This window comes from Acinonyx jubatus, chromosome B1 (genome assembly GCF_027475565.1).
Source record: "Acinonyx jubatus isolate Ajub_Pintada_27869175 chromosome B1, VMU_Ajub_asm_v1.0, whole genome shotgun sequence".
Lineage (NCBI taxonomy): Eukaryota > Metazoa > Chordata > Mammalia > Carnivora > Felidae > Acinonyx > Acinonyx jubatus.
Window position 1 is genome coordinate 54,217,476 of NC_069382.1, and position 21,956 is coordinate 54,239,431.

General features: G+C 38.3%; 1 protein-coding gene across 4 annotated transcripts in view; it reads right to left on the minus strand.

The window, feature by feature from the left end:
• The window catches only part of GALNTL6 (polypeptide N-acetylgalactosaminyltransferase like 6), a 1,179,553-nt gene that overhangs the window by 99,039 nt on the left and 1,058,558 nt on the right, over nt 1–21,956 (minus strand). For all 4 annotated transcript variants that reach the window (XM_027068962.2, XM_053216708.1, XM_053216709.1 and 1 more), the window contains one exon: nt 9,183–9,290. In XM_027068962.2, the coding sequence (XP_026924763.1) occupies nt 9,183–9,290 (108 nt within the window). The remainder of the gene's footprint in view (nt 1–9,182; nt 9,291–21,956) is intronic.

Below are 21,956 nucleotides of genomic sequence, written 5' to 3' on the forward strand. Positions count from 1 at the left end.
GAACACTAAAAGCATCCAGAAACCACAAAGCTGGCAGTTAGCTTTGACCATTTCTCACTTTATAGAATATCGAATGGAACTTTTTTTTTCATCTTAAATGTAACATCAAAAGGAGATATACTTGGGCTGGAACTGAAGTTGGAAATAGCTTTTTCTTATTAAGGTAAAATTGACATATAACATTATGCTTCAGGTACACAACATAATAATTCAATATTTGCATACATTGGAAAGTGTATAACTGCAATAAATCTAGTTATCATCAATTCACCATACAAAGTTACAATTTTCTTTCCTTTTGATGAGAACTTTTAAGATTTACCATGTTGACAACTTTCAAATATGTATTATAATATTACTGACTGCCATGACAATATGGCTGCCATGTTGTACATTAATTTCCCTGGAAATGGAATTCTTGCTATGAACTAAGAAACTATTAGAAACAAAGGTAATTAGAATGGAAATGAAATGGCAGAGGCCTCAAGCACAGGGCCACTGTGCATGTACACATCTTACGGTAAGAATCTAATTCCACAAAACGAGACCCTCCTATTCAGGTACTCCTGTGGCTTCCTCATTCCATTGGGGTCCTGAAAGGTGGAGTTATAAAGCAGCCAGCCCAGCTCCCTCTTGCAAGAGTTGCATTTTTGGTTATTGAGATTATGGCATGCTAAATATTTAAATTTGCTTAAATTTCAGTAGCTTAATTTTATAGCAGCAGGGGCCTACTTTATCTAAGCAAGCTTTCTCCTTTCTGAGGCTCCAGTGGAGTTGTGAAAATGTTCAGTTCTAATGGGGATAATGATAAAAATGCAATTATAATTCCCCCCTAGCCCACAAATGGGCTCACCATGTAGTTTCTCAAGTGCTTTGAAAAAAGAAAGCTGTATAAATGCTAACTAACAACATAAAGTGCCAAGGTACTTTAGGTAGGGGAAGGAGTAGCCAAAAGCAGACTGGAAAAGCTTCCATTGGAAAGAGAAAATAATTCCCATTTTAATTTTGTTAAGAATGACAAAGTAAGAGTATGATTACTCATGACAGTTAATTGTCATGTCAATACCTAGGATCCCCATTTAAATAAATCATATTTACTTTATAAAATCTGCCAATAGGCTCAACAAAAAACTCATGAAAAATGCTGGTCCTCACTAGATAGATCAGGAAATGCTGACTTTTGTCCTTATGGTTTAGAGATTACTTGTCTCAATTCCAAGCTCTATTTTGCACCTCAGAAAGTGTTAGATACTTGATTCACAAGTCATAGCTGAGCTAAACTTGGGAAAGCACTGAAGGATATTTGGAACAGTTAAACGGAGCAGAATGCTTTAATGTTGGGAAGATGATAGCATCTGTGGGAGTTTGGGGGGCAATATGTAGAGCAAATAGGAAGAAAATCAAACTAAAAGTTAGTTTTGAGAAGCTTGGTGGAAAATTGCTGAGTTTCAAAATAATATTGTTGTCTTCCCCTCACATGTTCTTTTCGTGATATTTTTCACATGAAAAAGAAATTTAGAGTCTCTAGGTTTGGTATGAGCACTCCATGTTTTACCTCCATATTGTTTAAAAATTTTTAAAGACAATGTGTGATTCTGTTGTTATTTGTTAAGCAAACAGATGAAAAAAAGTGGATACTTAAAAAAAAATTCTGATACCAGTGGTTTAGGAATTAAGGGAACAAATAAGGGCCAAGCAGTGAGACATAAGTTTGTGTTCCATGTTTTCCCATCTCCTCTCTCTAGGTCCTTGGCAGACAGAGTAGTTTTACTTTGCCTCGTTTTCCTCTTATGCAATGCAAGCATAAAATGTCACGTGTTAAAAATGGGACATCATTAAAGGATGAGTATGAGTGCTCTATTGGTGTTGTGTACCAGAAACTTATCTCCAGTGTGGGGCAATGTCCTTGGGTGATGTGACATTCTATTACAAAGGGATGGCTTGATCTAACAGGAAGGGCTCAATGCTACTGGCTTAAGACACGTAGCATGCTCAATGCATCTCCACAGTAGGCAATTAATAAATATTTACTGAGAAATTTCTCTAGCCTGAGTCTTTGTTGAGGATAGACCCTTATCTTTATAGCATGCAATGGACTCACCATATCTTAATGATTTACTAAATCATTATTGTCACATAATAAACTTATGACTGTTTTTTAGGGAGACTCTCATGAAGAATAATGAAATATTATTCATGGAAGATGCTTGGACTTCTTAAATAAAAAGCTCCATATAAATAGAAGATATTATATTCTAAACTGTGGCCAAGAAGGGAGAGAAACTAACACATGATTGCAGTATGTGAATCAACTTTAGTTCTGGCCCTAAGTATTAGATGGCCTTATTATCTTTTTTGTTATATTATAAGGAAGAATTAGATATAGTTATTGTTTTCAGAGGAACTGCTTCTGCATGGAAGTCCCAGCCATTAATGCAGGTTGAGTCTTTGGGGAAGAATTCATCATTTTCTGTTTTTTGAGAGAAAGCCCATGATAGGCCACTGTGTCCCTGAACTCGATGATAGTTTCAAATAAAGCACCTGAACTCTATAGTTTTCAGAGAAATAGAAAGAGGTGCTGGCTGCTGTTGATGGCTAAGGTTGTCATGTTACAGCTCTTATTTGTTGGGCAGTTTTACGAGAGTGAACTGATTTATAATCATCAGGGGAGAAAGGTCAATTTGTGGGAGCAGATTTCCCATTCATCACCATACTCTATAGCCTTGTTGCTGATTTTGTTTTCTGATATCAAAGTAGTCATTTTGGTCTTGCTAAAGCTTTTCCTCAACTGATATATTTTTCTGACACAAACATGGGAGGGCTGCACACGTCAGATCTTGTGTTCTTCCATTTCAGCTACTTTAGACCAGGATAGCTGGTGCCAGGGTGAACTATGAGGAAGCACTCCCTAATTGATTTGGGGTGATTGGGCTTCCACACTGAAACCCTCCCCCCTACTCCACCTCTACCTCTCTCCGCCCCAACCAGTTTCAACAGTCTGAGATGATCTATGGAGTCAGAAGAACTGGATGTCACCAGAGTTATGACACAAGGAGAAAAACAACTTGAAAAATAGGTTAAGAAGTCATTTCCTAGCTGATAGAGGCAAAATCACCATTCCCCCTCAGACGTCAGGTTTAACCTTCATGCCCATGAAGTATAATAACCATAGAACATCAAAGATCATTGCATTCTGCCAAGAAACCCTAAGTAAATACATAAGGTGAAAAACATTTGTAACTTGGATGTAGATCACAGTGTGGCTATAGGATCATTAAATATAATCTATTACTATGGGACATATATTGTTATTGTATTAAATAACACTGGATGTGTTATATGAGATATACTTCCTCTTACGTAAAATTGTAATTGCAATAATTTGTTTCTAAACAAAACCATTTACAAATAAGTATATAAGATACAGATCTCATTCATAGCGAATTTAGTTATGTTTATTTAACCCTTAGATTGTTATGTGTAAATTGCTGGATTGTGTCGGTACCATCTGACTGTCCTAATCAGGGTCGTTAGTTATCAGAAGTTAAAGTTTTTGTTTATCGTGTTCTTCATTTATACTTCCAGGGCCTAGCACAGTGCCTGGCGTGATGAATTCCTTTTTTTTTTTTTTTCAGAAATGAACATTTATTGGTATAGAAAATATGATTTTTGTGGGCTCTCAGAATTCTACATGGGAAGTCTGTGCAAGTCTCTGGGATCTGGCCGTCCCTGACCTCATGTAAGGGTTTCGCTTATCACCCTTCTTATCTAAAACTAATCTCAGCATCTTCCCCCTTCCCCTTTTGCATGTCTCCATTTTTTGTATGGATATGATTTTTTTCTTGGAAGCTATGATGAAAACCTCCTAACCACATTTGACCTCTCTCTCCTTGCACAGCATGGCAAATCAAGAAAAACCTTCCAGGAAATTTTCTTTACAAATGCTTCTTGTGTTCAAAATGTTACTTCCCTTAGTCTTCTCCCACTTAATATTTACTTGTTGGTTGATCCGTTTAACGCTTTTATTTTTTTTATTGTTACTTTATTTTTTATTTTTTTTAAAGCTTATTTTGTGTGTGTGTGTGTGAGGGTGAGAGAGAGAGAGGGAGAGAATGAGCAGGGAAGAGGCAGAGAGTCCCAAGCAGGTTCCACCCTGTCAGTGCAGAGCTTGACGTAGGGCTCAAACTCATAAACTGTGAGATCAGGACCTGTGCCAAATCTAAGAGTTGGCCTCTTAACTGACTCAGCCACCCAGGTGCCCAATTACCCCTTTTATTTTTATCCTGGCATTTCCTGTCCCAAAACTGTGAGTGCAATCTATAAAAAAAAAACACACTGTGGCCTGCACACAGGGCCCTCCAGAGAGTCTGCCTCCAATGTACATTCCCAGTTTAGCTCCACAGGTCCCAAACTGTCCTTTCTCACTCTCTGCACCTGCTCCTTCCTACCGGTATTATTGCTCATGCTGGAACCTGTGCCCTTCCACTCCAACTGCTCCTGTTTATTCCAAGCCTTCCCATAAGGGTCAGTTTGGTAGGAGGGTTAAGCCTAGGACAGAGGTGTCTCAGTTCACAATTCCACTCTGTTCACTTGACATTTAACCTTACCCTTTCTAATGAGAGTTACATTTTCAAGTTCTATAGGCCATCCAGTGCAACAGGACTTTTATGGGGTTTGACTTCTTTCCTTTTACAGCTGTATCTCGAAACTTGGATGACGGTTGCCATAAAATGCAAGATGGCATTTTAGAAAAGAAAAAAAGTATTAATATTATGTCAGTGGCAAACCACAGAAGTATACAGTTCCCTCATTTTGCATTCTGTTGCATCCCTTGCAAACTTTGGAGCTAGGGAGGACAGCCAGCCTGTGAGCTTCCAGGACTGCCCCACTCCCAGTCTGCAACACTGCCCTCTGGTGGCTTAGGATCCTCCTGGGGAAACTCCCTTGGGCCAACTTGCATCCGCGGGACTACCCTTGTGCTGCAATCAGCTAGTATGTTTATCCATGAGGCGATGGCTCTGCACCTCTGTCTTGTCCCTGCTCATAAAGCCACTGGTCTCAGGTCCAGTGGCTTTGATTGTCCCCAAACACAGTTGCATTCACACAGAAGTCTGCAAGGCTCCAGTAATGGCTGCTCCTTCAACAGAGCGAGTGGTTCACGTCACAACTTGTTAGAAGGAAGGGTCTTCTTGGAGGGTCTTCCACCCATCTGCCACTCAGCCGCTTCCTCCTGTGCGGAGGCTCACTAGGCCTTTCACTGAGGAGCTGCTCACTCTTCTGTGACGAGGACAGTGTCATCCCGAGGAAGGGACAGCTATCACTACAGCTCTTGGACGTTCTAGTCTTTCTACAAGAGGGACGATCATTTCCTCTTTCAGGAACTGGCTGTTTGTTCCTGGTGAAAAGATGCCACAACAATGCCCACTGTGCAAACACTGGAGCCAACTCAGTAAGATGTCTAGTTTTATTCATGTTGAGTGAAAACTCTGATTCCCAGATGAAGCTGAATTGTAAGTCACCATATCCTGGAGTTTTGCATTTTATGGGAACTGCCATAGGGATGCTAACTTTTATTTTTGCCAAATAAGGGCACTAATAAAAATCGATCTTGTATTCTGTCATTAAAAAAAAAACCCGGGGCGCCTGGGTGGCGCAGTCGGTTAAGCGTCCGACTTCAGCCAGGTCACGATCTCGCGGTCCGGGAGTTCGAGCCCCGCGTCCGGCTCTGGGCGGATGGCTCGGAGCCTGGAGCCTGTTTCCGATTCTGTGTCTCCCTCTCTCTCTGCCCCGCCCCTGTTCATGCTCTGTCTCTCTCTGTCCCAAAAAATAAATAAAAACGTTGAAAAAAAAATTAAAGAAAAAAAACCCCAAAGCCTCTGATTGCTGCATAAAAGGATATTACTAAATTGAATATATGCAGCTTTGTGATTCTTATTTTTCTCAGGTCACTGAGGCTGGATGAAAAGTGGCCCAGGAACTGCTTCTGGTCACTGGTCCTGTGTTTGGGAACCACTATTCTATGAAATTCGTCCATTTAATTGAAGTATCTCGAAGGTCCTCTTTCAGTTCAAAAGCTTTGGTACCGCATCCCCCTCCTGCCCCCTCTGCTAATGCGTATCTTCACAATATGTTTGAACAACTACTTGTTGTCCTGTATTGTCCTCTAGAGGTTTCATACATGGCTATCTTGTCTCTTCCAACCAGGCTGTAATGCTAGGTAAATAGAAGGTACTAATTATTTGAATTTATTTCAATAATACACACTGGTGAACTATTTAGAGGACGGCAGGCTATTCACACGTGTGTGTGTGTGTGTGTGTGCGTGTGCATGTGCGTGTGCGTGTGTGTATGTGTGTGTGTGTTTGGAGGTTGGAGGGAATCTTCAGTTTACATAGGTACATAAATAAAAGGTGCATGTTTTTGAAGGATTAAAGGAGCTTTGTAAAATAAGAAAACAAGCCTTTAGAGTTAAAATCTCCATCTTCATTTCCTAATGAGCTTGGAGAGTTTAACTACCTATTGAATAGACATGACTCTGCATCTGAAACACCTTTAATGTCTCTCATCATTTTTGATGATTTAGTAACGACGGCAGGGGTAGCAGGTAGTTGAGGTTCTCCCACAAAAATCAGAATTGTTTTTCATTTTAATATATTTTTTTATTATAAATATCATGAAATGTACCTTAGACTGACAGTTGAACTTCAATATTTATGACTTTCTGATTGCCCTAGCAGTTTAGAAAAAAACTGGAAATGAGCCCTCAAGTAAAATTTAAGTGGAAAAGATTAAAATTCAGAAGTATGGACTTTTTTTTTTTCATTTGAAGGCACACTCACTTTTTGCTGGAAATTTTATGTGCCAGCCCTAGCTTTCCTATATTTGACAGTCCTTGAAAAAGTACTTCATTTCTTTCTTGAAAATATATGAGCAGTTTTATTTTTTTGAAAACACACCCTCTGGATCAGCACAACTTTCCCTTCCAGTTTGAACACTCTAATTTTGACTACAAACCAAGCACATACTCCATCCATCCTGCAAATGAATGATGCAGATTGGGGTACAAGCTGGGAGCATATGAGTGAGTGAGAGGGACAAGTGACAACATCATTATCTTTGGGGTAGTTTCACCTGCTATGATTTATGATACTCACATGGCTGATTTGTGATATGTGCCCAAAGCTATACCTTTTAGTGAATTCTTGTTGTTTTCCTGAATGAATTTGGAGATTCATATGTGTTAAGTCTTATGACAAAATTAAATCATATGTCCTTATCTAAGATACAGCTCTGTAATTGCTTTGTGATTTTGTGATTTTTTTTCAAATAGCATATTTTTATAGCTACTTAATGGAGTACTTCATTAAACTTTTGAGGAAGGAGTAATAATATGACTATTTCCCTTCAAGGTGTATGTGATGCGGGGCACCTGGGTGGCTCAGTCAGTTGACCGTCCAACTTTGGCTCAGGTCATGATCTCACAGTTCGTGAGTTCAAGCCCCACATCAGGCTCACTGCTGTCAGTGCAGAGTCTGCTTCAGATCCTCTGTCTTCCTCTCTCTGCAGCCTCCCCTGCTTGTGCTCTCTCAAAAATAAATAAAACATTTAAAAAAAGGTGTATGTGATGTAACCTCATTACTATGAACTCAAACTGTTATAAAAAAAGATCGTGGATGTGGCTTAAGAAAATGCATACAGTTGACAATCTCAGAAATGGAATAAGAATCAATTCTCTTTCCTCAAGAAGATTCACTACAAATGAAAATTTGGGGCACCTGGGTGGCTCAGTTGGCTAGGCTTCTGACTTCAGCTCAGGTCGTGATCTCACAGTTCATGGGTTCAAGCCCTGTGTTGGGCTCTGTGCTGACAGCTCAGAGTATGGAGCCTGCTTCAGATTCTGTGTCTCCCTCTATCTGACCCTCCTCAACTCGCACTCTGTCTCTCAAAAATGAATAAACGTTAACAAAATTTTTTTAAAGAAAAATTTTTGTACTTCATTGTTAAGTTCTAGTAAGACAGGCCTGTAGCATTTTCTAGTTTTTTTTTTTTTCTTATTAATTAGTCCTGTCAACAAATATTTGTTGAGTGCCTGCCAAGTCTTGTTCTAGGTGCTGGGAGTGTAGTAGCAAATAGCACAGAAGAAACTCTGCCTTGGTGGGATTGATATTCTAATGAAACCTGATGAACTGGTTTATATTTTAAAGAAGCTTGTGAGTTTATTGAGCTTTATATAAAAGATCCAAATAGTTATCTATTGACGCCTTAGTAGTAAAAAAACCAAATGAATAATTCAGGGTTCGATTCCTAGGAGAATACTGTGTAAAGGGATGTAGCAAAAACACTTTTTTTTCCCTAGATTTTGCATCTCTGCAGTGGTAGATACATACTGTGGTGAATAAAACTAACCCAGCTATGAAGAAAGTAACATGGAAAACAGAGAAATTGTCAGGATTATTCAAGAAGGCATTGTGACTTTCTCCCGAATATGTATGAAAACATTCTAAAAGGCATCCTTCCATTTAACCTATGAAAAAGGTTTTATTCAAAACAGTATTTGAAAAAGCATCTTGCAACTGGCCAAATGTGGAATTTTGAGGATGGGGTAAAATTTCAGGCAGTCTTGGCTCTAGTTGCAAATGAGAAAGCAGAGAGGTTGGGCAACCACCTCTCCCCATCTCGTATTTTCCCCTTTCTCCATCTGACTTTTGTATCCTGTTATACTCCATGAAGGGGGACAGGGGGAGTACTGGACATCCATTCTGATGACTCAGGCTTAAACCCCCTCCTCCATCATTCATTTGAGTGTGAACAAGCCACCTTGCTAAGCCTCAGTTTTCTCATCTACAAAATAAGGATATGAATACCAATTGAAGAAGGTATAGGTGAAGGTTAAATATAATGTATGTGAAAGCAATTAGAAGCAATTAAAAACAAGAATTAATATAATAGTTAATCCCTCCTTAAGGAATGGAAATCAAACTCTGAGGAACACAGAAACTCTATACATACTAAAGCCTGCCAAATGGAATGGTAAGTGGTGCAGTTTTTATTTCGGTCAGTTGTTTCTAACAGACTGTGCCTGTCAGTCTATGTCACAAATTATACGACGTAGGAGGCTGCTTGGTCTGCTGCCTACAGGAAGCCATGTAAAGCCCAACTTATTTTGATCCCCAGTTACTCACTCTTGCCAGGCTGGTCCCAGATGGAACTTTATAAGGGACATACTTTCTGTAGATATGACCAACTCTAGAACATGGGACATCAAACATTTCTCCTCCACACATCCAAACCTAAAGAAAGGAAATTTAAAAGTATAACAAAAGAGAACAGTACAATTCATATTAAAAAAAAGGAATTCTTAGTAGAATTCATAAACAATCTTATAATTGCTCAAAATCTCTAAATTAATAATTTCTATTTATCATAAATAGTTAACCAAGAAAAAGACCTCACATTTTTCAAAACCTAGATTCGTAAAAGTTTAGAAGCAAAATATGAGTTTAGTAAAGTCTAATTTCCATAGATAGCATTTTGGCATTTTTCTATTCTAGTAGAATTTGTTCACAAACATTGTGTGCGCTGACATTTAATGCTTAGACATCTTCTCATTTATATAGCTATTTGTTTTGACAATCTTGTGAAATCATTTGAAGAAATAGCATTGGAATTTAAATGCCATTTCAAAATTTTAAAACATAAAAAAATGGAATTTTAAAAACAGGTGAATGAATTAAAGAATGCAGACATATCCATACTTTAAGTGACATCCACATTTTGAAACTTCCAGGAAAGCTCATCTTAAAAATCATTGTTGCATTCTATTTTCTCCTACCCTGGATCTTTTCTTAGGTACAAAAAACAATTGGTTATTGATGTGGACTCAGGAAGTATTAAACTCAAGGTATATGTTAAAATATTGTACTTATATGTGGTAACAAAATTTAATGGGTTATGTTTTATCATGAATATTCACTTAGTCACACAGTTAATCACAGTTTCATGTAACAGTGTACTTAACTATTAAAGTACAAATTATGACAATAAAAATACAGGCTTAATATATGCTAGACTTTTAGCTATTTTCATTTCAAGAAAAAGATTAAAAAGACTTAGATACTATAATGGTTAATTTAATATGTCACTTGGTTGCACCACAGTGCCCAGATATTTGGTCAAACATTATTCTGGATGTTTCTATGGAGGTGTTTTTTTGTTGTTATTGTTGTTTTTTTGTTTTTTTTGGGGGGGGATGAGATTAACATTTAAATTGGACTTTGAGTAAAGCATTATATCTTCTGTAATGTAGCTTATCCAAGGAATTGAAGACCCTCATGGAACCAAGACTGACCTCCCCCTAGCAAGAAGGAATTCTGCTAGCTGACTGCTTGTGGACTTGAACTGCAGCTCTTCCTTAGATCTTCAGTCTGCCAGTCTACCTTGCAGGTTTTAGACTTACCATGCCTCCTCAATCACATGAACCAGTTCTGTAAAATAAATCTCTCTCTCTTAATATATCCATATGCTGTTGGTTCTGTTTCTCTGGAGCACCCTGACTAATACAGATACACAGCCTGTCTTAAAGTGTAATATTGAAAGAGAGAAAGAAAGCTGTTTATGTCTTAGCTTACATTTGCTTCCAACTTCTTTCACTAAAAGGAATGACACCCCAAGCAAGACTAGTAAATATACAGTGATTGGGGTGATAGAAGTCCAAGGGCAAAGGCAATTCAATTACTAAAACAATACTCAGTTGCTCTAAATGAGTTCAGGACTATCCATAGTATCAATTTTAATGTAATGGGATATTTACTCATCTTTTAACTCAAGACATCAGAAGTATGCAAACATGATATGATGCTGGTAGGGGTAGTGAACATTCTAAACAATAGTACCAACATCTGGAAAGATGTGGAGAGACTGAAGCCATATTAGATTACACATAAAAAAGGCAAACGTAAGGTCTTTGTATCTAAAAATATCAACACTTCCAGAACTGGATGGAATGGAAAAAGACTAAGTAGCATAAAACATACATCACCAGCATAATATGGAGAGTTTGGGGAGTAAGGGTGTGAATCTATCTGTCTGAAGTCTTATGCTAATTCCTAGGTAAATACTTTGTATTTCCTTCTGAAAAGAATTACCAAAGTGAGAAAGAGATACAAACTGTGTTTTAGAAGAAATAATGAAAAGAACTGGAGGACATGTAGTCTTGATAAGATAAAATTCAGGGAAACCCTTCTCAAATATTTGAAGATCCTAGTATTTGGAGGAGATGTGTTGTAGCACCTCAAGGAGATCAGATTAATAGCATCGAGCTATAAAAAGGCAGATTTCAATGCAGTGGAAGGAAGAAGTTTCTAACAGAATGATTAAATGAGCTTCCTGCCTCACTAGATGTGTTGAAATCTGTAGTAGAAGACACTTTGGAGACAAATATGTAACTTTGGGTGGACAGTTGACCTAGCTGATATTTTAAGATAATCCTAATAATAAGAGTTAGCATTTATGAGTGTGTATTGTGCCCTTTTCTATTTAATCTTCACAACTCAATGACAGATTTTACTATTTCCCCCAATTAGATAGCTGTGAGAGTTGTAGTTTAGAGGCTGAGTAACTTGCCCAAAGCCATGTAACTGGCCATCCTGCAGAATGGAGATTTGAATGCTAGCAGTCTAACTCCAGTGTCCATATATTTGATCAATATTCTATCTATAGTCAGCAAACTTCATCTGTAAAAGTCAAAATAAATACTTTGGGCTTTTCAGGTCATATGGTTTCTCTTGGAAAAGCAACCCTAGTATGGCTAGCTATATTTCAATAAAACAGGCAAAGGACCATGGTTTGCTGGCTGCCATTTTTTAAGTTACAAAGTCCTTTGAAACACTGAAATTCAGTGATTCTAAGATAGACTTTGTGGGAGATTGTATTTTCCAAAACTGGACACCATACTATCTCCCACTGCACATACTTCTCTGCAATGTAACCTTGGTACCTGTCATGTGTGATTTCAAATTCACTGTTTATAACTTAAGAAAGTTGTTTTAATCCACTTGTTTATGATAAGGAGAAAAAAAGAGGTTGTTTTAGAGGTAAATTTGTTTTGATACAAGATGGAGTAAATGGCGTCAGAACGTCATCATCTCATCTGTTCTCACTGTAAAGAGCTCAGTAGTTCAGCTGCTGAGGGGCCTCACTAGGGGCTTATGAACAATAGCATATGAAGAAGCAACAATGATAGGCGGCATTTTGACTATAAATATCGAGAGTTTGTGTGGACTGAGAGTGTCCTGTTTGGGCAAGGCAACTCTTGGCTCATTGAAAATAGCTCTCCTAAGACCTTGGGGCAAGTAGCTCCTGCCACGGTAAAGGTGACTCTTTTACCAGCAGTGGCTAAAGCCTTGCAGCAGCCCTTGAAAATCTTCTTGCCCTTCAAGACTGGCACCCTTGTCCCCCAGCAATGTCCTCTAGTAACAGGGGACCTGGCTGCTGATGTCAGTCCAAGGGTGGCTAAGCCATCTCTCCTATAAAGGTATACTTCAACTAAATTTGGACTTTACTCCTCTCATGTCCCCTTGCCTAGAACAATAGTGTGATTAATCTGTCATTGATTTGGAGTATGCTCTTTCTTCATTGACTCATTGAGAGATATTATCCTGTATTCTATTTGGCTTGTGAAGTTCCTGCAGTGAACCTGTGTTAAACAAATTGTTGGCAAAGACAGCTGAGGTTGTTACCAAGATTTTGGGATTTTTTTTATAGGAGTTGGTCTGCTCTAATGAACTTTTCCCCCCCTGTCTATTCTGACATCTTAGATCAAATATAGTGGATGTAGTTATCTGAGAGATTATTTCCTTTTATTATTTCTGCATTTTAAAGAGGTAATATTTGGAAGCAACATACAAAAGATGAATGGGTGGGCAATTGGAGGGCAGAGAATGTTAGTCCTGTGTGTAATCAAATGTCAGTCTTTCTTGGTCAAAGGTAAACAAGTGTCAAGGCAAAGAAGTCTTTTTGTCATATTATCATTTTAGCTGGGAAATACTGATTTGTTGGCATGGATATTTATTTATCATGAAAAAAAGGTGGCTTTATTACTCTCATCAGTTGGTGGAGGTGGCCAATCTCTCCTGTAGGACTAGGACATGGTGACAAATGAGTGTAAGGTGTAGGGACAAGGCCCAGGTAATTCTTTACATCCTCTGACGTTAATCTACTTTTTTTTTTTTTTTTTTTTGGTTCATATGGTCTTCTAGAATAGATAGAGAGTAGGTAGAAGTAGACTAAATACCTTAGGAGAGATTTTGCCAGAGTAAGAATTGCCACAATAGAAAGTGAAATAAATCATGATTACCTTCCTTTCTAAGATATGTCAAAATAACCTATTGGACACACAGAAAGGAAATTCTAACTAATTCTGTTCAGAGGGTCACTATAATCCGGTTTTTAAAGATACCTGCAAAAGTTTTCTAACGGTGTGTAACAAATTACCACAAACGTAATGGCTGAAAACAACACTCATTTATTATGGTCTCCCTGTTCTGTGGGTCAGAAGTCCATGTGGGCTCAGCTGGGTTCTCTGCCTGGAGTCTCACAGGGCTGAAATCTAAGTGGCTGCTGGGCTAAGCTCTTAACTGGAACCTCTGGGGAAGTATCTGCTTCCAGGTTCATTTAGATTGTTGGCAGAATTCAGTTCCTTGCAGTTGTAGGACTGGGGCCCCCATTTTCTTCCTGGTGGATGACTAGACCCTGCTGTTTTTTGCCCCATGAACTCTCCATGCCAGCGATGGTTAACCTCCGTCACATAGAATAGTCTTTACACTTTAAATCTTTCTGACTTCTTGTGCTACCAGCTGGAGAAAACTCTGGGCTTTTGAAAGGCTCATGTGATAAGGTTAAGCCACCAGGACCATAGTTCTAAAAACTATGTGAACTGATTAGTAAACTGAATTACGTTTGCCTAATTTCTTTGCTCTGTAATGTAACATAATTGTGGGAGTAAAGCAAGGAAGAGGGTCATCTCAGAATTCCGCCTGCCGCAGTCTCCAGTGAATCAAAATTCATGTTTTCCATTGATTGCCTACTCTTATTTTTAAGATTCTTCCCATCAGAAAATTTTCTTTACAGTTAAGTCAAATTCAGGAAACTTCTCAGATTTTTTTTTTTTTTCTGGATCAAGATCTGAGCTGAGATCAAGAGTTAGATGCTTAACTGACTGAGCCACCCAGGTGCCCCCAGATTTTCTTTTATGCTAAATTCCGTGTTAAGGCAACTATAGAATTCTAAAATGTATTTCTCCATATTGCTACTATGACCACTTACAAATATGAATCTGTCACACCTCCATTTAAAATCCTTCAGTGTTTGTTACTGCTGTTAAGGTCAAGTCACTACTTCTCCATAAAGTCTCCAAGGCCTTGCATTAACGACCCCTTGCTTATGTGTCTGTCAGTCACTCTCTCCTGTCCCTACTTCCCCCCTCCCCACTCCCAACACAAGTAAGGAATTGAAAATAGCCCAGAGAGAGTATGTGTGGGCTGGGGGATTCCTTACACATACTCTCTGTGGGCTTAAAGGAAATTTTTTAAAATTCATTTATTTATTTTGACAGAGTGAGAGAGAAAGAGAGAGAGTGAGAACCTGTGGGAAAGGGGCAGGGAGGAGGGGGACAGAGGATCAGAGGCGGGCTCTTTGCTGACTTCGGGGAGCCCAATGCGGAACTCAGGAACTGTGAGATCATGACTCTCTTGGGCTATTTTTAATTCCTTAAGAAGCACTGAGTTTCCTTCCTCAGGGCTTGCTGCCATAAATTGTTGTCTCTAAAGGAATTCTCCCCTCCCTCTTGCCCTTTCCCTTCTTTCCTATCCTTTGTCTATTTCCTATTTATTTTCCAGTTTTTAGCTTCACTGTCACCGCTGAGTCCCCAGATTTGGTTACGACTCCCGTTTTATGCTCCCATTTCCATCCTGTACTTCCCCTTCACATAATTCATTAACTGAGTGAGTAAACAAATACATAGTGAGCATTTACCATATGCCAGTCTTGTTCACTATGTTGGAGCTATGATATGTGACCAATTCAAAATTCTGAACAGTTTCTTTCAAGTAGAGACAGTAACTGTAGTTAAAGGATTTGTGTGTTTGCATAATGGTTTGCTTAGTGTCGGTCTCCCCTCACTAGACTAATAGTTCCATGACTGTTTTACTATATTACTATTTTGTTTATCGCCAGCTACTAGTGAAGGGCTTAGCACATAGTAAATAATAAATATTTATTGAATAATTGAGTGTGATCACCTCTATTTCCACTACACTTACACTTTTACTTATGCAGGAGCCCTAAAGCTTTTCCAATTTAGTGTTGCTTCTTACGAGCTCAGGGCCAACTTGCTTTTCATCATAAACACACCAAGTCAATTGTCTCTAATCTTAGACTTTTTTTGGTTCTATACTATGGACATCACCAAACACTTCTTTATTTTGTTCCATCTTCCAATAACAGTGCCTATTTCAGTAGAAGCAGAAGTGTGCACATCCTGACATGCTAGAGAGATGTGTTTAGGTGACCGTGTGACAACATAGTTCTTTAAGAGAGCACAGCTGTGTTGGCGTTTATCAAATTCTTTATCTGTTCTGAAAGATGTGGTTTAAATTTTTAAAAGACACTTCCTGGTAGTATCATGTGATGATTTCTTAAAACACAAACCAAAACTATGGCATTGTCATGCTTAAAGCATTTAATTCTTGGAGAAGTGTTTTAAATGTATAAATACTGTGTCCTCCTTTGACAACATAAATATTGTAAAGCAATGTTATTTTACTCATGAATGAGCACGGAGCATTTTTTTCCATAATGTATTTCAAATTGACTGAATAATTGAATGCTTGCCTTATTTTTTAAAATCACTTTTCACTATCAGTCACAAACTGGAATTTAGACATAGAGGATGTTAAATTAAATGGAATCATACAATTATACCAGTCGTGTGAAATATGAAATCAGACTCAGTAAGAAATTGATTGTCAGGAGGATAGTAAGGGAATATTATTATCGGGTATAATATGAAACATAATATATACATGGAAGCGGTGATCTAAATTCTCAAAAATATTTATTTGTCCATTCAATCCCCAACCTGCTATCTCTCTAACCTTATTTCCTACTCTTCTTCCCATGCCTCTCTCTGCTCAAGCCATTTGGCTTCTTTTCAATTCCTCCAACACGCCAGATACCCTTCTACCTTAGGGCATTCGTACTGGCTGTTCCCTCGGTCTGAAATTGTCTTCCAGAACTCCACATGGCTAAATCCCTCCTCTCTTTCAAGTCTTAGCTTTAATCCTCTTGCCCCAAACATCCTCTTATCCTGCACCTTGAGTCTTCATCACTCCTTCTCTGTCCTACCAGCCCTTACCACTTTCTAACTCAGGAGATAACTCACTTACTTATTATGTTGTTACTTGTCTGCTTCTGTCCCAAAAAGGCAAGGGTCTTTGTGTCTTTTATTGTGTGATATAGTCTAAGCACCTCGGACAATGCCTGACACATAGTTGGTGCTCTGTATTTATTGAATAAACAAATTACTGGTCTATTGGTATAAAGTGAGGTTAATTCCAGACAATTGAGTTGTTTAACGATACCCCACCATTTAGTTGCCATTAAAAAACAACAGCTGTGATCTCTAGCATACTCAAATACGAATTTCAAGGTAATAAGCTCTCTTGAGCTTATTTTCATTCATATCTAGATTATTATAAAATAAAGAAATGGCTAATGTTAAAAATACAACATATTATTTACAAATAAGTAATTCTATTTCTGGGACTGGAAAATCACTCTCTAATTGTACGGTAGGCCTTGGATGGGCTAAGTTTGAAAACCTTCTTGAGAGTAAATAGTCGCTCACTACCATTTATCTAGGAATTAAAATATTAATTGTTAACCTAAAAAGCTTTGGTGTGCAGATATTGAAAAACACCATGTCTGTCATTAAACTATTCTTCTGGGCTAGATGTAATAAAACTGCATCTTTGGTTTGACTTGATTTAGGGGAGACATACCCATACGCACCATTGCTTTGCTGTATTCTTAGAAAACTTGGGCTTTGAGGTTATTCTGTGAGATCAGGAGGAAAAAAAAAGAGCAGCTTATTTCGACCTTTCTCACCCCCCCTTTTCTATTTGTTGATCAGAATATAATAAAAGCAGAAATTGGTAAATGTATCTACAGTCTTTAATGAGGACATGGTAGTTTCTAGTCTCAGGGGAGAAGCTCTCGTTTCTTGAACCATCTGCTTAGGATTTCTTCAAAGTAAGAAAAGCTCTGTCATGTCCGTATAAAAAAGATTGTACCCAAACTATTTTGCACTTAATGAGCTTTTAAGAGGCCCGGGTAGGGATAGCAGGGCGTCAGAGGGTACGTTGTTCAGATCATTGCTTTGAAGATGCAGTGTTCATATTTTGCAGTCGCACGTAGCAGTCTTAAAAACAGTGATTAGGGTAGGGACTGGAGCAAAACCCCCAAGATACATCACTTATTGGTTTATTAAAACATTAAGTCTTGGAGAAGAAAGAAAAACAACTGAACATCTTAAAAGTGCTTTTGTAGGTAAAATATTATGGCTAAGGACAAAATCCCTCATTTCCCTTAATTCATTATTCTACAGCTTAGAAGGTGCATTAGAGGCAAACTGTTTGCTTTTTATCATTATTTCCATATGTCTCCTGATTTTGTCTACTGCTTAAATTTTCTGGATTCACCATCTGCTAAAAACAAATACAAGTTCTTTAAAAACTTTTAAAAATTGGCTTTCTATATTAGAACAGCAACTTTTTTCTTTTGGAGAACTGTCCAAACATGTGCTTTTCCTTGGCCATGTAGTTGGCTTGTCAATCATAATACCTTCCTAATGGCAGGGGCAGGAACATGACTGAACTGAACATCTTCCTTGAGGTTTCATTAGACTGGAACTACCTCTCTGGTAGTGAAGCAGAAAATAAAAGCCAGAGAGAGCTTCCAGAGGCCAAGTCTGAGCGGTGGAAGCAGAGTCTGTTGGAGGGAGTAAAGCTGAGAGAGACAAAGAGGAGATCTTCAAAGAAAGGTTTCTAGCAGTATTTGAGGCCTTATTTCCAGGCCTCCCAGGGGCTCACCCATTTCCTTGACTTTTTTGGTTTGTTTTCATGAGTGTTCTCTCCAATTTCCCCTTACCTCCAAGTTAGGCTGAGTTGGGTTTCTGTCTTCTAGTAAGGTGAAGTATCAAAAAACCCAAACCAAACCAAAACAGAGCAAAAAAACACCCTCTCTTCTTGAATAGTGAGAGTTTGAAAGTCTAAGAGTGTCAAGGGTGTACTTTGAAACTAGCACATTAGTCAAAAGCTACTCAGAGGAACTGTCATTGAAACAGAAACTTTTAAAAAGCAAAAGTTCTTCTAAGCTTCAGCGGATAGGCAATTCATTTTTTTAAAGTAATATTCAATATGAAGAAATGTCATCAAAAAAATGTGAGCACTCTTAAAGGTTCATAGTGGCATTTGCATGTTATTTTTATCTTGGGAGAGAACTTGATACACTTTTATGATCTGGAACAGTGGAAAGAACACACACACACAGGGCTTTGAATTGAGCAGGTTTTCTCCCCTTTTCTGAGTCTTCGTGTCATCTTCTATCAAGCTGGGGTCATGTGTTTACTTCACGAGGTGGTTATAAGGACCAAGTAATTCACATAGTACCCTTATGTGGCCCATAATAGTGCTCAAGAATGGTGGTCACAAGATACACATACCATACGTGATATGGCCCCCCTTTATTCTTCTGGTATTTTGGGTCTCTATGGGGTGGTTGTTGTCTATACACATGCTGATCACTCTGAGAGGGGTCAGGGCATATGACAACACGCAAGTCTGTGAATGTGCATGTGCGAGAGAGGTAGAGATTGTATTCTCAGTTGTCACTCTCACAGTTTTAGAGAAGAGGAGGGAAGTTGTGGGTCAATTGATGTTGCATGTTGTAGGTTGTGGACCCTCATGTAGAATATAGAAAATATTGAATATAGAAAACAAATTCTTATATCTGTACAGTCAATGTGTATATATACTTTGAGGCTGTCTATGGTATTGTTATTGAGATTTGGGGTGAAGGGCTTGAGAATCGTAAGGAGAGATTTTTTTTGCCTACTTTCTATACATATGCCTTTTGAGCTGGGGGGCAAGGTGACTTGCTTTATATAGATTTACATACCAGAAGAATTGCAGTGATTACACTGTATTTCATTTTTCTTCTTAGGGAAAAATGGTGGCCAGAAAAATACAAAAACTTGAACAAAATGTCTGTATTAGAAAACAATTTCAGCAGGAAGTCAAATTGACCTTAACACAGGTACTGAATGCTGTGTAAATTGTTATATTTTGCCCACTTTACAACCATCTATAAAAGCTAAAATAAAATTAAACAGGGAATTAGGAAAATGCCATCAGACATAAAGGAAGTAACAACTGGAAGGAATTCAGACTTGCCGCTAGGTTTGTATCTAATGGACATAAAATTTAACTTGAAAATGCTCTGTTACACCTGAGGTACCTTTTGTCGGGTAATTGAAATGAATCTCAGACTAGTGTGCGAGACATTTAACAGCTGTTTCTGTTTATCTTTGAGTTTCTGAATGAGTTTAGAGTCATTTTAATATTTTCTTTGGAAGATCAATTCTGGGCATGTTGAATTAAAATGGTTATTTTTATGTCACCTAGGCTAAATATTGTAGGAAAAAACCCCATAGGAACAACTCTAGATATTTTCTTGTGTATCTGAAGGTATAGTGTGCCATAAAAAGGCTTCTGTCACACTTTAGATATAAACCGCAACTATACTTTGAGGTACTTTGCAGGCTTGAAAGTGAGAAGAGACCTCTAATATACTGTCTCATAAAAGCAATGAGAAGGTATATAAAATATTTTAGAATCATCCTTGGCATAAAAAGGATTTCTAATGAGCACACTTTATAAGCCTGAATTTATTTCTAACAAAACCATTTGTACAAAGCGTTGTCATGATAGTTTATATAGAGGTGGCTTAAGGGAAAAGGAGTGCATTTCTAAAATGAGATTGAGTTGTGCCTTCTAGGGAGGCAAATAAACAATTTCAGGAGTATAAATTAAACACCCTTGGAGTTTTTTTGTATTTTTAGACAACTATGGAGAAAGTGAGAAATGCTTATTAATTAAAACTGTAGGGTTTTTTTTTTGCTGTGGGACTAGATGCTAAGTCCTGGGAACCAAGGGTATGGAGATTAACAAACATGGGCACTGGGGGACAGAAGGACTGGCTTGGGGACAGTCACCTGGGGAGAAAAACCTTCTCTGGGATGCTGTTGTGTCATTATTCTGTAATTTCTCCTAAGAATCTAATCAGTGAGTCATGTATACACGGAGCATTCGCTGCAAGCAGTGGTATGGTGGCGGCTGGATAGGAGACACTCAAGGCTGAAGGAGTGAGAGGAAGAGGGAAATGAACCTCCCTGCAGTCCAGACCGACGTAGGGAAGGGAGGCCAAGACTGAGAACACCACTGCACGAATTGCAGATTCTCTTTGTTCAAGAGTTTTCAAGTGAACCAATGTCTTTGCTTTAGCTCAGAAATCTTGGTCTATCTGTACCTGGATTTGTCTCTAGAGTTTGTACGTAAGCAGTTCTAACATCCATGTAAATATATATTCACATGTTTTTAAAAATTTTTTTAATGTCTATTTATTTTTGAGAGAGAGAGAAAGAGAGAGAGAGAGAGAGAGACAGAATCTGAAGCAGGCTCCAGGCTCCAAGCTGTCAGCACAGAGCCCGACTCAGGGCTCGAACCCACAAACCGTGAGATCATGACCTGAGCCGAAGTCGGACGCCCAACCAACTGAGCCACCCAGGCACCCCAATATATATTCACGTATTAAGGCAGATTTGGATGTATTTTAAAGGTCTTTCTGACCACCCAATCTATGCTCACCGTACCGTTAAAGCTCTGACCACCCAATCTAAACCTTCTTCACTCAGAGAGTAACAACGTGAAGGGCCTATGAAAACCCAAAGAGACCGTATATGGGTACCCAGTCAGGTATCAAGCTTAACGTGGTAGAAATGGGGGGCCTTTAAACAGTGTAACTCCTCCAACCCATCCCCTCACCCAATAGTAAAAATAAAGCTGTTGCGTTTTATTTAAAGTCCCCATTATAACTAGATAATAATTAACCAGTCTCTTATGGACACTTAAGTTTTCCTCTTTTTCATCAATAGAAACAAGTTGAGATAAACATCTTTGTATGTGTGTTGTTGAATACATGTGTGAATCTCCCTGTGGGTCATGAGAATAGAAATGAAATTGGGTCAACACGGAGCCACGTTAAACATTTTGTAAGATTGTTTCTAATTGCTCCTATAGAGGGCATATAAAGTTTCATTACTGTAATTGGCCGCGTTTGAGAGTGTCTCTTCCTTCACTCTGACAACTTGTTGTGTTATCAAAGTTTAGAGTGTTGCCAATCTAATAGGTGAAAAAGATATCATTATAGTTTTAATTTACATTTTTCTTGTCATAATTGAAAATGAATAACTTTTGATATTTAAGAGTCATTTGTATGTCCTTTCTGTGAGCGGTCTCAATATTTTCATTATTTGGCTTTTCAAAACTTTAATCATATTGATTTGTAGTTGATCTTTCTGTATTAAGGGTATTAGTTGCAAATAATTTTGCTCAGATTGCCATTTGTCTTTCGTGTGTTTCTTCCTTGCAGAATTTTTAAAAAGTTTATTTATTTTGAGAGAGAGAAAGAGTGTGAGTGGGGGCGGGGCACAGAGAGAGAGAGAGGGAGAGAGATAATCCCAAGAAGGCTCCACACTGTTAGCACAGAGCTGGATGCGGGGCTTAAACCCACAAAGACTGTGAGATCATGACCTGAGCTGGGATCCAGAATCTGATGCTTAA